Here is a 12,572-nt window from a genome sequence, read left to right as displayed (position 1 = left end):
TGGATTCAAGTTGAGCAAGCAATGATTGACGTCGAGTTGTTGAATAACGGTGAAGTGAAAGAAGCCCCAGCCCCCGCTTTCTAAACCCGCCCCTCCGTAGAAAACTCTACGGGATAATAATAATTTCTTACAATGACTCATTAGATGCTAGTTCCCAATAAGTTCTTAACACAATAATAAACTAACGTCATGAGGATTACCGTGGCTTCGGCTACAGCCTGAAGTCTGAGGGGTGATCTCTTAAGGCCACGGGGCGTTCCGGCAAGTATGTTCTGCTAAGTGCCGGAACTGTCATTACGGCTTACTATTCTATCTAAAAGCCAACCACCCCACATCTAAGTCTTATCAAGAGAAAATAAAATAATACCAAAATTCAATCTTACTGCGCTATCTCCACTTCATCTTTCTGCAACAGCTGAAACATTCTTTGAATCATGGAAGAGTCTTCCACCTGAAGTCAATATCCCGTTGACACCTCTCAACACCCTGACAGGCTGTCGGGAGCGACTAGAGCGGATGCTATCACAATCAGACATCTACGAGATTACTGTAGCCATTCAGGCTGAAATCAAAATCTCAACTCGGACTGAAAACGAGTTTCATGAGAATATGGTTCTGGGGTTCCTGGCAATCAACAAAGAAGAAAAGGCACTAAATCAGCTTTTTGTCCATCCTGGGGCACAGGGGCTAGGTCTCGGGGCTGTACTTCTAGCTCTGGCGAAGGAAAGGCTGCCGAAGGACAATGGGGTTTTTTGGCTACGCACTGCTGAGGGTAATTTGTCTGCTTGTAGGTTCTATGAGAGGCAGGGTTTACGATTTGCTAGGAGACAAAAACATCCTGCTTGGGGTCATTGGACTTGCATGTACGTATGGAAATAAATATAACTACCTAGCTACGTATATCTCGTCATGGACATTATTGGAAGCTTGGCAATGCACTCGTGAGATAATATTCGAACCATCAACAGAAAACCATGAGAGACATAAACAACCAACGAACGGGAATTGAACAACTAGGCACCGGAATCCCCCGAACTTCACATGACTGGTCAATTCATCGCATGTAGATTCGAGAGAAAGTGGGTGAATTAATTTCTATTTATTGTGTACAATCTATAACCCTATCGAACAAAAGGATAGTTTTCAATATGCAGTGATGTTCCCGAAGACCTGACCCCCTAGAACTTCCACTGCTGCAGCCAGTTTCGCATCAGAGAAGCAGAGACTGGACCCAATGAGCTCATTGTGGTACTTGCTTCCTTCGCCTTGCTCACATCCATCATAATGGACATCGCACCACCATGTTGAAGAGCGCGATAGAAGTCCAGCAACTTAAGAGCAGGCTTCTCAGCGATTTCCTCTCGGGTTGGATTCGAAATGCTCTCAAGCTCGGCAACCCACTCGCCATATCCAACCACTTCAACCGGATACACTTCTTGGACGGCTGGGATCAGGGATGACCATTCGGCTGCTTCAGGGCTTGTAAGATGGAAGACAGCCGAGGGGTTCTTGGCTTGGGTTCTGTGACGCGTATGCGCGATCTCGACCATAATAGATGCGAGAGTGTCCTGGGAACAATGAGAGTTAGTACTTCGATTTTTATTCGGCTGTCTTTATATACTGGGCCAAAACATACCACTGGGACCCAATCAATAGGCATCGCGCCTAGTCTGTCTGGAATTTTACCCATTGCCTTCGAGGTCGCAATAATCGTTGGAAACCATTCGTGTGGATTCCACTGTCCACTGGCCGAGGTCGGTCCAGCAATCTGGCCCACGCGATACACCGTTGTTGGCACTCCACTTCGGCGGGATGCTTCCCAACAGATGCGCTCTGCAACATGCTTGGACTCGCCATATCCTTGTTCGAGAACAACCGAAAGATCTTCCATAGGGACTTCGGGGATCTTAGGACCCATTTCTGGTGACCATCCTCCCACCGTACTCACAGAGGAGACAAAATGGATGTGGGCGTTGTACCGACTTTTCAAGCTGAATTCCACCAAGTGACGCACGCCTTGAATATGAGGGGCTTCAAAGGAATCGACGGAGTGGTTGAAATTCACCATCCAAGCGTTGTGGATAATAGTGTCGACTGTTTCAAGAAGCTCTTGGTACTTGCTCTCATCTAGACCGAATTGGGGCTCTCCAAACGAAACCTTGAGAAATTCAACCTTTTCCCAGGCCTTTGGGTTCAAATTTAAGCCCTTCTCTTCGAGACCAGATTTCTGGCGGGTTTCTGCCTCCGAACGATTGAGACAGTAGACCTTGGAGACCGAATCAAGGCTGAGGAGAGAGTGGAGGAGATAATTTCCCAAAGAGCCAGTTGACCCAGTCAGAATGATGGTAGTAGGCGAGCTCAGTTCATCCCGGCAGTCATTTCTTTTCTTCGCTGGAAGATCCGCTGTATACTTTTCGAGCAATTCTTGGATCTTCTCCTCTCGGGAAACAGTGCCTTGGGCTTTTCCTTCCAAAGTTGCCATGACGACCTGTGATAGTTGGCTCACTGTCGGGTTGCTGTAGAGAGTTTGAGCAGTGATAGCACCTTCCACATTAGGCTGTCGCGTCTGAATACCCTTGTTTATGATTCGGGCGACCTGGATAGTCATCAAAGAATCCAGACCAGAGCTGTAGAAATCCTCAGCGTCTGAAATATCTGGCTTTTCTAGAGCCTGAATGATGGTATCGCGAATCCATTCGGTAACGCTGTTCTGATCTAAAATCTCCGGTAAAGCCTGGTCCTCATCAGTCAGACCTGCGTTATAGAGGGCATCTATTTCCTCCTCGTAGTCTTGAAGGACAGCTCGGCGCTTGGTTGAGCCTTTGGGAGTCCTCTGGAAAGGCTTTGCTTTCGAGGCAACAGCGATTTTCGTCTTCATGACTCGTCCATGGGCAGCGATGGTTTGATTGGCTGATTGAACGGTTGGCCATATCTCCTCGATGAAAAGCTTGGAATCCATATCTTGGGCGCTCCTGTGTGGTTCTACTAATAGACCAGCTTGGAATCGAGACTGTCCGATAACCAGTGCTCTGCTGACCAATGGATGACATTCGATGATTTCCTCCATTCCGACGGGGTTGAATTTTTCTCCGTTGCTTAGGACGATAACATCATCCTTGCGACCGTAGAACTTCCAAAGGTTTGGATTCGTGGGGTGCCGAGTATAGAGATCATTGGTTCGGTACTCATTGATATCGGGGTAAGTGTGGAAGATTCCTTGAAATTCAAGAGAATTCGGCTGTCGAGGAATGACCATCTCGTGCATCTGACCATCACCAATATCCTGCATGTCGATACCATATGAAGCGTTCCACTCGAAGTAATTCCAATCAGCGCTATCCGCTGGAACGATAGACGGGATGAACCCGATTTCACTTGTTCCGAGCAAAGATTTGACCCGAGTGTGATTTCGGAGCTTCTCTCCAACTTCCAAAGCCAGTGGTGCGCCTCCATAGTAGATAGAGTCAACTTCATCCAAACAAGCGAGAGCTTCGTCGGAAGAACTAAGGTCTTCCAGAACCGACGGTGGACAGATTGCAGCTGTGGGGCGGGCGCGTCGAAGAAGCTCGACCATGTAATCCACCGAAAGTGGCTTATCAGGCCCAACAAGGGCAGAAACGTCAAACCAGACGGCGAAAATAAGAGGGATGATTCCCATTAGGTGGAAGAAAGGCGTCGTCGCCAATATAACGTCTTGCGAGCTCATATGGAAGAATGGCGTTGGCTCACGACCAGCAGGCCAGTCGAGCTGAGAGATGGAATCCATAGTCATGAAGAAGCCGTTGGTGAGATGAACTGGTTTTGGCATTCCTGAAAGTAGGCTCTTAGCATAGATCCACATTGATCCCATGGTTGACTTACCAGTTGTTCCGGAGCTGTGAATTGTGCAAAATGTTTCTGTCTCTGCACCGGCATAAGACTTCTCGTAAGGATAATGGCGCAAACCGTCTTCACTGCTAAAAATAGTTGTCATGGTCGGGATCTCGAGGGTCTCCAAGTCTGAAGCGAGGTTTTTGATTTCCATGATCCGCGCATGTCGCTCTTTGCTGAAGAAAAATCGCTTGCAATTTGTCGCTTTCAACAGATGAAGATGGGCTTCGTCCGAGTTTCGGGTGGAGGGAAGAAATGCCTATTACAAGACAAGGGTTAGTCAAATGCCTCCTCCAGGTTACGGTTACAACGAATTGGGTAGCTTGCCTTATATCCAGTCTTCTGACAGGCAAGCATGAACATGAAATAGCGCATATCATTGCTTCCCATGTATGCCAATGTCTCAGGGGATTTGGCTGGACCAATAGTGGAATCAATCCACCAACTCAAGTAGTTGACTGCCCGTGCGAGGTCCTTGAAGGACAAATCCTGAAATCCATCGGTCAGGTCTGGTCCTCGTGGAATGACCGCGAAGCGATTTTCGGGGTTCTTCACGGCGATTTTGTCGACGGTGGTCGAGAGAATTCTTTTGTTGTGAGCAATCATTTTTGGGGTATAGTGATGTATCAAATGCTATTAAAGAAAAAAACTGTGAGCTGGGAATGTCTTGTTCTAGAGGCGAACATTATGTATTATATACTCATGCTGGAGCAAGTTACGTCGAAGAATGATGCTCCTTCTACTGCCGAGTTCCGTCCCGATCTCGGTATGCCGGCTGATGTATTTGATATTATACTGCAATGAGATAAGGTAGTAGCGATCAACAGTGTCATCCATAACTAATTGTTCATCACTGAAACTTGGCTTTCGGGACCCACCGGTTCCACCCGAGACCCACTTGCCCGACTGGGAAACTTTTGCTTGTTTGTTTGTCTGCACTCGCTGCATCTAGCCCGTGTCTATCAACTTGATAGCCTATGGGATGATGAATACTACTGCAACTAAATTTGTCATTCACGGATACTTTTTTTTTCTTTCCTAGAACGCCACGGTGCTACGGGCCGTACCCGTCATCCGTAAGTGGTCGTCCAACCTGCGTCATCCAAGTGGGTATAGGCATCCACATTGCAATTAGATATATTACATTCTTTCTGAATAATCATGCATATCATTGCAGGCTCTAGCCATTTATGGTAGAATGCCGCGAGAAAATGATGACTTACGGATCGCCGGCTAAATCTGTCCGATCCCCTTCTACTAGGGTCAGATTGCTAGCTGAGTCCGTGCTCTGTGCAACCCCCTAATTAAAGTGCGCTGTAATCAGGGATCGTCATCTAACCTTGCCATATATCCGTGATGTCATATATCCGTGAACAATATTGAAATACATGCATGACTTCCACAGCCTGAGTAATTCAATGTTAACTTTCAGATCTTGACGTTGTACTGATGTGGACTCCACAAAGTTTCCATTTCTACGTTCTTAAAAATCCTTGGATCGACCTTGATATTGCAAGATAACGGAGTTTCGTGGGTACTGCGCGCCACCCGCTGTTTTAACTAAAGGCACGGCAAGCCGAGGCTTGTTTTCTTGAGAATGCCAACAAATTGCTTACTGTGGCCCCCTGTGGCTTGGACCCACCAGTGTATAACTGGATGGTGACCGCCGGAAAGCGGTGGAAATACCAAAATACGATGAAACATTTGAGCAAGTAAAGGGACCCACATAAGGAACGCGACTATGTCCTTTCAAAACCAGACTCAAAAGCGTGCCGGGCCGCGCTGATTCTGTTTGTTTGTGTCGTGGTGATTCGTTCCACAAGTGAATTTCAAGCGAGCGAAAACGCCCACGAGCACAGTAGGCCAGGCGGCTACCAGGGCAACCGAAGCACCTTCAAAGGTGACTTTGTTATGGTCCGAAGGGGAGGAGGTTATGGTGCCATCGGGATTCGAACCCGCGACCCCGGTTTACAACTATCTTCTGTCCCTGCCGAGCGCGTTCTTACCAAAAATTTAACCAAAAAAGCAGCGACCGTAGTTCGAACGTGATCTTAAGATACTTTACAAGAAACTTGTTGCAATCGTACGCGTTATCAATGCGCCACTATTGCTAGTGATAATTATTGTTCTGTTAGGAAATCAAGACTAGGCCAGAATGATATACTTTTTAAGGTGTGTCCATACCTGAACTGCTTCTCACATGCGGCAATCCTCGTCAATTTTGCAGGTCCTCAGATTCTAGTTGTAAATCCTTTGCCAATGGTCCGGATCCACTATTCGCGACTAACCGACGCTAGTGATGGCAGCCTGATGGGAGCCTGGTGAAAAACAAACTTCGACCTTCTGGGCCTTCCTTAAGTTTAGTTTTCCGACCTTCCTGCCAGTCAACCATTCCGTCCTTGGCTATCGTTCTTGATTTTGCTTCGCGCTTGAAACGATTCCAGTCCGGAGCAGTCTGTTCATATCTCTCTCTCTCTCTCTCTCTCTCTCTCTCTTTTTCTTCTTTTCTCTGCACTGCAATTTGGCCCTGAGTTGCTGAAACATGCAACCTTTCAATCAGCATGGTTGTTCTTTATGATGACGTTCTTTTTCTCATACTTGACCATATCTACGACACAAAAGATCGTCTTCGACTTCTATTAGTGTGTCGTCAATGGTACACGGCACTTCTTCACAAGGCTTACGAGCGCATTAGTGTTGAAAACGATCAAGTCTATGACCTTGTGTGTTCAATTCAACGAAACCCCAAAATCGGTCCCTCTATCCAAAATCTAGATCTCGAATGGGGATGGTGCTGTAACGACAGTGTCGAATACAATTTGGGCCCATTCAAGGATATCCTGGACCAAGCAAGCCCTTCTTCAGAGCATCGCACGAGTTGGGAAAAGGACCTACTCAAGGGAGAATCTGACGCGTGGCTCGCATTACTCATGCCATCATTGGAAGCGGTCAGAACCCTAAAGATCCAATACCCAGGCTACTCAGATTATTTCTTTCCTATGCTAGCTCGAGCAGCCGCCCGGGAAGCGCCATTTGATACCAAACCCGTATTGCAGGGTTTGCAGACTGTCCATGCTGAATGTGAAGATAACAAAACTGCTTACTTGGCCAAAGAATGTTTGCCGGTGCTGCATTTTCCATCTATACGATCGTTCTCCGTAAATTCGATGTGTGAAGCTTTGGATGACCATGATGTGAATTATTCCAAGCCTGCACCTGGAACATCTGCGATTACGAAACTGGATTTTCAACATTGCAATGGTAGTAATGGGATGATTGACTACATCAAATCATGTGCCAATTTGGAATTCCTTGAATACCAGCACGATAACAAGGCTATCTGGGGTGAATTGTATTTCAACTTTCGCCCTTCGGAATTTTACACCGCTCTATTTACCCAGAGACATAGTCTTCGGGTACTTAGGTTGAATAATAATGGAGAGATCGAAGGAGACGATGAATGGGACTCAGATGATGGAAAGGACTACACAGGTTTTGGATCTCTAGTTGAATTCCAGCAGCTGCGTGAACTTCGGATGCCATTGCGTACGCTTTTACAATTTGGTCAGAATGATCACCCGACTGTGTCTTTGCTAGAGGTTCTCCCACCTAGTCTAGAACATCTCCAGCTTGCTGGGTATCGTGATGAGGAATTCGACCTGATAATGAAAAATATGCAACTTATGCTACGGCAACGACAGAAGCGATTCCCGAATCTCAAAAGAATCGAAATTCAGCCTGTTGTTATGGAGCGGGACTACTCTGTCCTGACTTATCCCGCCCTCAAAATCCCACAGTTTGTCAAACAGGCATTCGCACCGTTGAAGATGCAATGTGATGACTTGGCAATCCACTTTGACTTCACAAAAGACGGATACCATGAGATATTAAGCCCTGGTCCACTGTACACTTAACTTAGCAAACAACTGATCATGGTACTCTTTGAAGGAAGATAATTGGTATATGGATTGGGGAAAACAGATACGAATACGGAGTTCGATTTCAGAAGTCCTGCGTCGACCCACACCATTAATTTTAATTCTAGATATTGTACATACATACATACGGTACTAGTAGTAGTATTCGGTCGGGTGGGCTACACAGTCGGGTTGGCCATCCACCCACACATATTATTTAACATATTTATAACCACCAAAACGCCAATTTTATCAAAAATGAACCTTTGTATGCCTATTTGAACATCATACCTGTCTATGCACGTTGTTACCACCGTCGGATTACGTGGAGGAAGTCTGGTTTGCTGCTGCAAAGCTGCTGCTTGCGCTTCCAACGAGGACAGAAAGGCTAAATGTGAGACAGTGACGAGACTTGGAAGCTTCTTTCCCAATATTTCCTGAAGAAAGCTATTAGAATACTTCTCAAGCATCAAGGTCGGCAGCACTTTGCTCATCCTGTCACAGGATTCCTCCAATGGACTTTTTCTTGTGTTGCCCCTTCCTTCATTAGGATACAGCCGGAACTGGGATTGATTAATCGCAATACCGCCAAGATTTTTGTTTGTCTCTAGCTCGGTACTGCTTACACAATTAAGCGAAAACTGTTCCTGCTCGTTAATGAAAGTATATTGATTCATTTATGTATTTGTGATCCAGATGTGCGATCGAGGGTGGGTTGAAATACCCCTGAATCTCATACGCTGACCCCCAGTGGTCATAAAACGTACGGCGCAGCTTCGCGCAGGATTGCGTGGAACAAGAGAAGAAACATTATCTATCAGTCGCTAGTGATAAGTTACCGCTAGTTTTTTCTGACAGAGGATGTGTCCTGGCCGTTTCATAGCACATGAAAGACTTGAAGTTCAACCACTCTTGTTGATATCCCTCATGCGAGCAATTATTGGTGGAACTGCCGAGGGATTCAATAAGAACTCAAATATGAATCAATGAACAAGGAGGCAAATTTGTCCGACATCTGCCATGTACTTCTTATATTCATTTAGATTATGTTCTGGGTTTTACCAGGCATATGAACTTTTGCTTCACAAACCAATGTGTTGATGTTTCCCACTCAGCCCCCGGCTCGGCCGAAATGAAGTCAAATCTTCGGTAGAGCTGTGGGATAAGCTTTGAAATTTCCAATAAGCTGATGTTTTTACCTATGCACGACCGAGCACCCCATCCAAACTGTTGCAGACGGTCAATCAGGAACCTCCGAGCTTGCTGAGTTGATGGGTGAATATAACTTACTGAGAGGAAGTTTTGTTCCATCAGCGACAGTTTCTCTTTGTTGTGTAGCCATCTTTCTGGTCGGAACAGCATTGCATCGGGTCCGAATATTTCTTCATTGAAATGAATTACCCATGGATTGGCACCAACCGACGACTAGTTTGATTTGTTAAAAGAACATCCATGTCATCATATTGAGGTGCATGTCTTACTCCACCCGGGAAGAATTGGCCAGCCAAGGTTGCTCCTTCCACAGGAACTTTTCTAACCAACGGTCGGCCTGTTGCTGGGTGGATCCGCAACGCCTCTTTGATGCAAGCCTGCAAGTATGGCATATTTTGTGCTTGCTTAAAGGTCACCGGATCAGATAGTTTGCCTTCAGCTTCGAAAAAGTCAACTTCTTCGCGCAGTTTCTGAGCTGCTGAAGGGTTCTTAATCAAAGCATATATCACAGTGGTTAACGAAATTGCTGTGGTATCGGACCCGGCAGCAATATTGGCACCCATGGTTGTGAAGGTATCCAAAGCATCGATCTTTTGGGCCTCTTGTAAAGAGAGAAGCTTGGTCAGGAAATCTTGTTGCGCTGCCGCATCGAAATTTCCCTGGGTATTGCGACGGCCTATATGATGCCGAATATAGTCTGCAATGGTATCAAAAGGAATTCTTTGGTTTGCTGCCCTCATTATACCCGCAAGTAGGCCGTGAAGCTCTGGGAAAATTCCAATGCGGGAGCCGTAAATCATGCTCTGGTCGATAGCGTCCAGGATTCCATTAAAGTCGTAACCCTGGCGCATAAAACCAAATGGCTCTCCTGTCTTTGTGAGGTTAACTCATGGTGGGAACATGCCAAGTTTAGACAAAAATTATCAAGAATATTCGAATGCAGAACAGCAACTCACCGTGATCTCACCGATGACATCGAATGCGTAGAATTGCATCCATGCCGGAAGCTCAAACGCTCTTCCATCATCGGAGAATTCTTCAAATTTGCTGCACAGCTCCTGATTACAACGGTCGACAAACTTCTCGTAGGAGATTAAAGTGGTCATAGAGTAGAGAGACGCCACTTTTCTTCGTTTCAGAGAATGCCGCTTAGAGTCTCTTTCCGAAAATAAATCCCCTTGCTCGGGATCTGGGCTACCAAACGCGTGATAGAAATCGGATTTAACAAACTTAGTACCAGCGGAGTATATCTCTTTCACAGCGGCTGGGTCGTTAATACTGAATGTACTGGGTGCAATCCGCACAATTCGTCCTGATGGGAGAAACTTTCTCTTAGTCATGCTCAATAATAGATAGGAACGCGCCACAATATGCCATACCGTATTTCCTGTGTAGAGCCAAGTTCTTTTTCTCAAAACTTCCCTTGACAGCTTCATTTAATTCCCAGAGTTTGGTGAATCGAGCTAGGAATGGCCCAGGAATAGAACTCGTGGGTGAAATGTAAGCCTTTTTAAGTATCTTAATCAAATACATAAATGCACCGACGAAGGCAACCTGTGAGAATTTTGCATATGAGTTGCCTGCCACCCATCGGAGGGTTGTTCAAACCCACTTACTGTCGTGAAAAGATCCATTTTGTCTGTAAGCTCAGCAGTGAAGAGTGACAAGGTGATTTGATCAGGGAGTTACATGGATCAGAAAAGACAAGCTTAAATCAAAGAGTGATATCGAGTTAGGAAAGACTGGGGGCAATATGGGTTGGAACAGCAAAAGGTGTATCACTTGTGGTGGGGGGCCGATGAAATACCGATTGAAAGAGTACAATCAGGATAAACGTAGAATAGTCAACTTATACTGCCGAAATGGATCTCGTGCTCAGGAATACTCCACCTCGTCTCATATTGATCTAGGTTGCGAAGAGTCACGTAAAGCCATACCCGAATGGGATTCAAGCCACCAATGGAATATGGGGGCCTATGTGGGGATCCGGCGGGGTATAATAGTGCAGAAAGCGGAGAAAGGGGCCTCCCGACGGGGCGGGCTTCAAGGTGGGTTGTCCAATGTACCCAGTCCTGTTGGGTCATAGACCAAATAATGTTGCAGTCAATCAAAATAAAGAAAGGTCACTTTAGAGCAGCAACTTATGAAATGATCGATACTCGAGATGTAGTAGAGGGATGGATGGATGACTTCAGTCACCCTCACCCCTCGGAAATGAAAGTGGTGTAAAGGCTACAACAATTGCAAATAACGATTTATGTACAGGTAGACTCTATGACTTCGTAGCTGCTACGACGTGAATACGAGGAGATTATCGCAACCGCCGCCGTTCACCCGATGTCTGTGGTTGACTGCACTGCTGTGCAGGGGCAGCAGAAATGTAAATGTAAGGGGGGCTGCCGGGGAAGATGAAAACGTTTGTACGACTGAAACGCTCATAATATCTCTTATCTTGGCTGCTGATCTTTTGTTGCCAGAATCAGCCCTGAAAATGGTTGGATGGGAACTTTGAGTCACTTGTAGTCAGCCATATCCCACGTCCTCTTAACCGGAGACATAGCCACTATGAAATCATCGAAAAAAAGGAGTATTATTTCGATTTTCACAAAAGCGGAACTGAACAATATGGGGACGACTAAGGTTTCAACCAGTGTACTAGGCCACAATATGGGCTGGGGTGTGAAGGGTAACGATGTGCGTCAACGCGTAATAATAATCGATAAATGGCTTTGTGTTGATTAATTGGGAAAAAGTGTCAACTGCCGGATCAAGAAGGGTCTCTGAAACATACGGGCGCTACTTTTACAGTTGACGCAATGAGATGAAGCCCAAGATCCTCTGCGCGCTTTTTCACGATATGGAAACCCTTCTTTTACGCGGCGTTGCCCCCGGCCATCCAAGAAAAACAAGCGAATGGTCTATCCTACATCGTCATCTCCAACACTTCCGCTAGCCAAGAGGAAGCGGCTTTCCTAGAAGCCAGAAGATATGCCAGAGAAAAATTATGAGTCGCAGTAGCCGCTGGGGCTATACTTGTCAATGAACAATCGACGTGAACCATTCAAGGAACGAATGGCGATCCCTACATATTTCTCAAGAATACTGTCAATTGATATTTGACTTTTCGAGCATTTTCTAAGTTCGATTGTTCCAGAAAATACCCAATTCTTCTAATGGGTCAAAAAAACTCTCTGCGTCACGAGAAATTCCAAGCATATCTTAGGAAACATCGTAAATAGACCTCATTACTGCCCGCAAGCCCGCACTTTTGTGAGCTATTCCTCCACCCACGGGTCGGGAGGGTCTTTTGCGTACCCTCAGGGGTACGGCTTCCGGAACATTTTAGGGCCGACGAACATAAAACATTATATACTAATAGAATAAATGAGCAGTATTATACAACCCAATTAGGACATGTCAACTTTTTCTATGTGACACAGGGCGGATGAGGGCGGAGGGCCCGGGAGAAGGCATGAGATACCGGCCTGTAATGTTTTTTATCAGAAAATACTTTCTGTCCTTCCGAAGGAGGGGTCGGAGTCGGAGTGGGGGTGGGGGTGGAGGCGCGTTGTT

General features: G+C 46.0%; 3 protein-coding genes across 3 annotated transcripts; 1 reads left to right on the top strand and 2 right to left on the bottom strand.

Annotated features, from left to right (window-relative positions):
- Window positions 1-1,178: 1,178 nt before the first annotated feature.
- Window positions 1,179-4,476, bottom strand: N7520_010911 (uncharacterized protein; the record flags this gene model as incomplete). Its single annotated transcript, XM_057144844.1, has 4 exons — window positions 1,179-1,568; window positions 1,637-3,810; window positions 3,862-4,129; window positions 4,198-4,476. 4 exons carry the CDS (start codon window positions 4,474-4,476, stop codon window positions 1,179-1,181), a joined length of 3,111 nt encoding a protein of 1,036 aa, XP_056990598.1.
- Window positions 4,477-6,431: 1,955 nt separating this feature from the next.
- N7520_010910 (uncharacterized protein) lies at window positions 6,432-7,784 on the top strand (the record flags this gene model as incomplete). Its single annotated transcript, XM_057144843.1, has 1 exon — window positions 6,432-7,784. One exon carries the CDS (start codon window positions 6,432-6,434, stop codon window positions 7,782-7,784), a length of 1,353 nt encoding a protein of 450 aa, XP_056990597.1.
- A 1,047-nt stretch (window positions 7,785-8,831) lies between these two features.
- Window positions 8,832-10,633, bottom strand: N7520_010909 (cytochrome P450; the record flags this gene model as incomplete). Its single annotated transcript, XM_057144842.1, has 6 exons — window positions 8,832-9,014; window positions 9,078-9,212; window positions 9,269-9,871; window positions 9,956-10,311; window positions 10,379-10,553; window positions 10,616-10,633. 6 exons carry the CDS (start codon window positions 10,631-10,633, stop codon window positions 8,832-8,834), a joined length of 1,470 nt encoding a protein of 489 aa, XP_056990596.1.
- Between the last annotated feature and the right edge of the window lie 1,939 nt (window positions 10,634-12,572).

Source organism: Penicillium odoratum, assembly GCF_028828045.1.
Source record: "Penicillium odoratum strain IBT 22623 chromosome Unknown utg000008l_segment0_segment0, whole genome shotgun sequence".
NCBI lineage: Eukaryota > Fungi > Ascomycota > Eurotiomycetes > Eurotiales > Aspergillaceae > Penicillium > Penicillium odoratum.
This window is presented reverse-complemented; position numbering and strand designations above follow the sequence as displayed.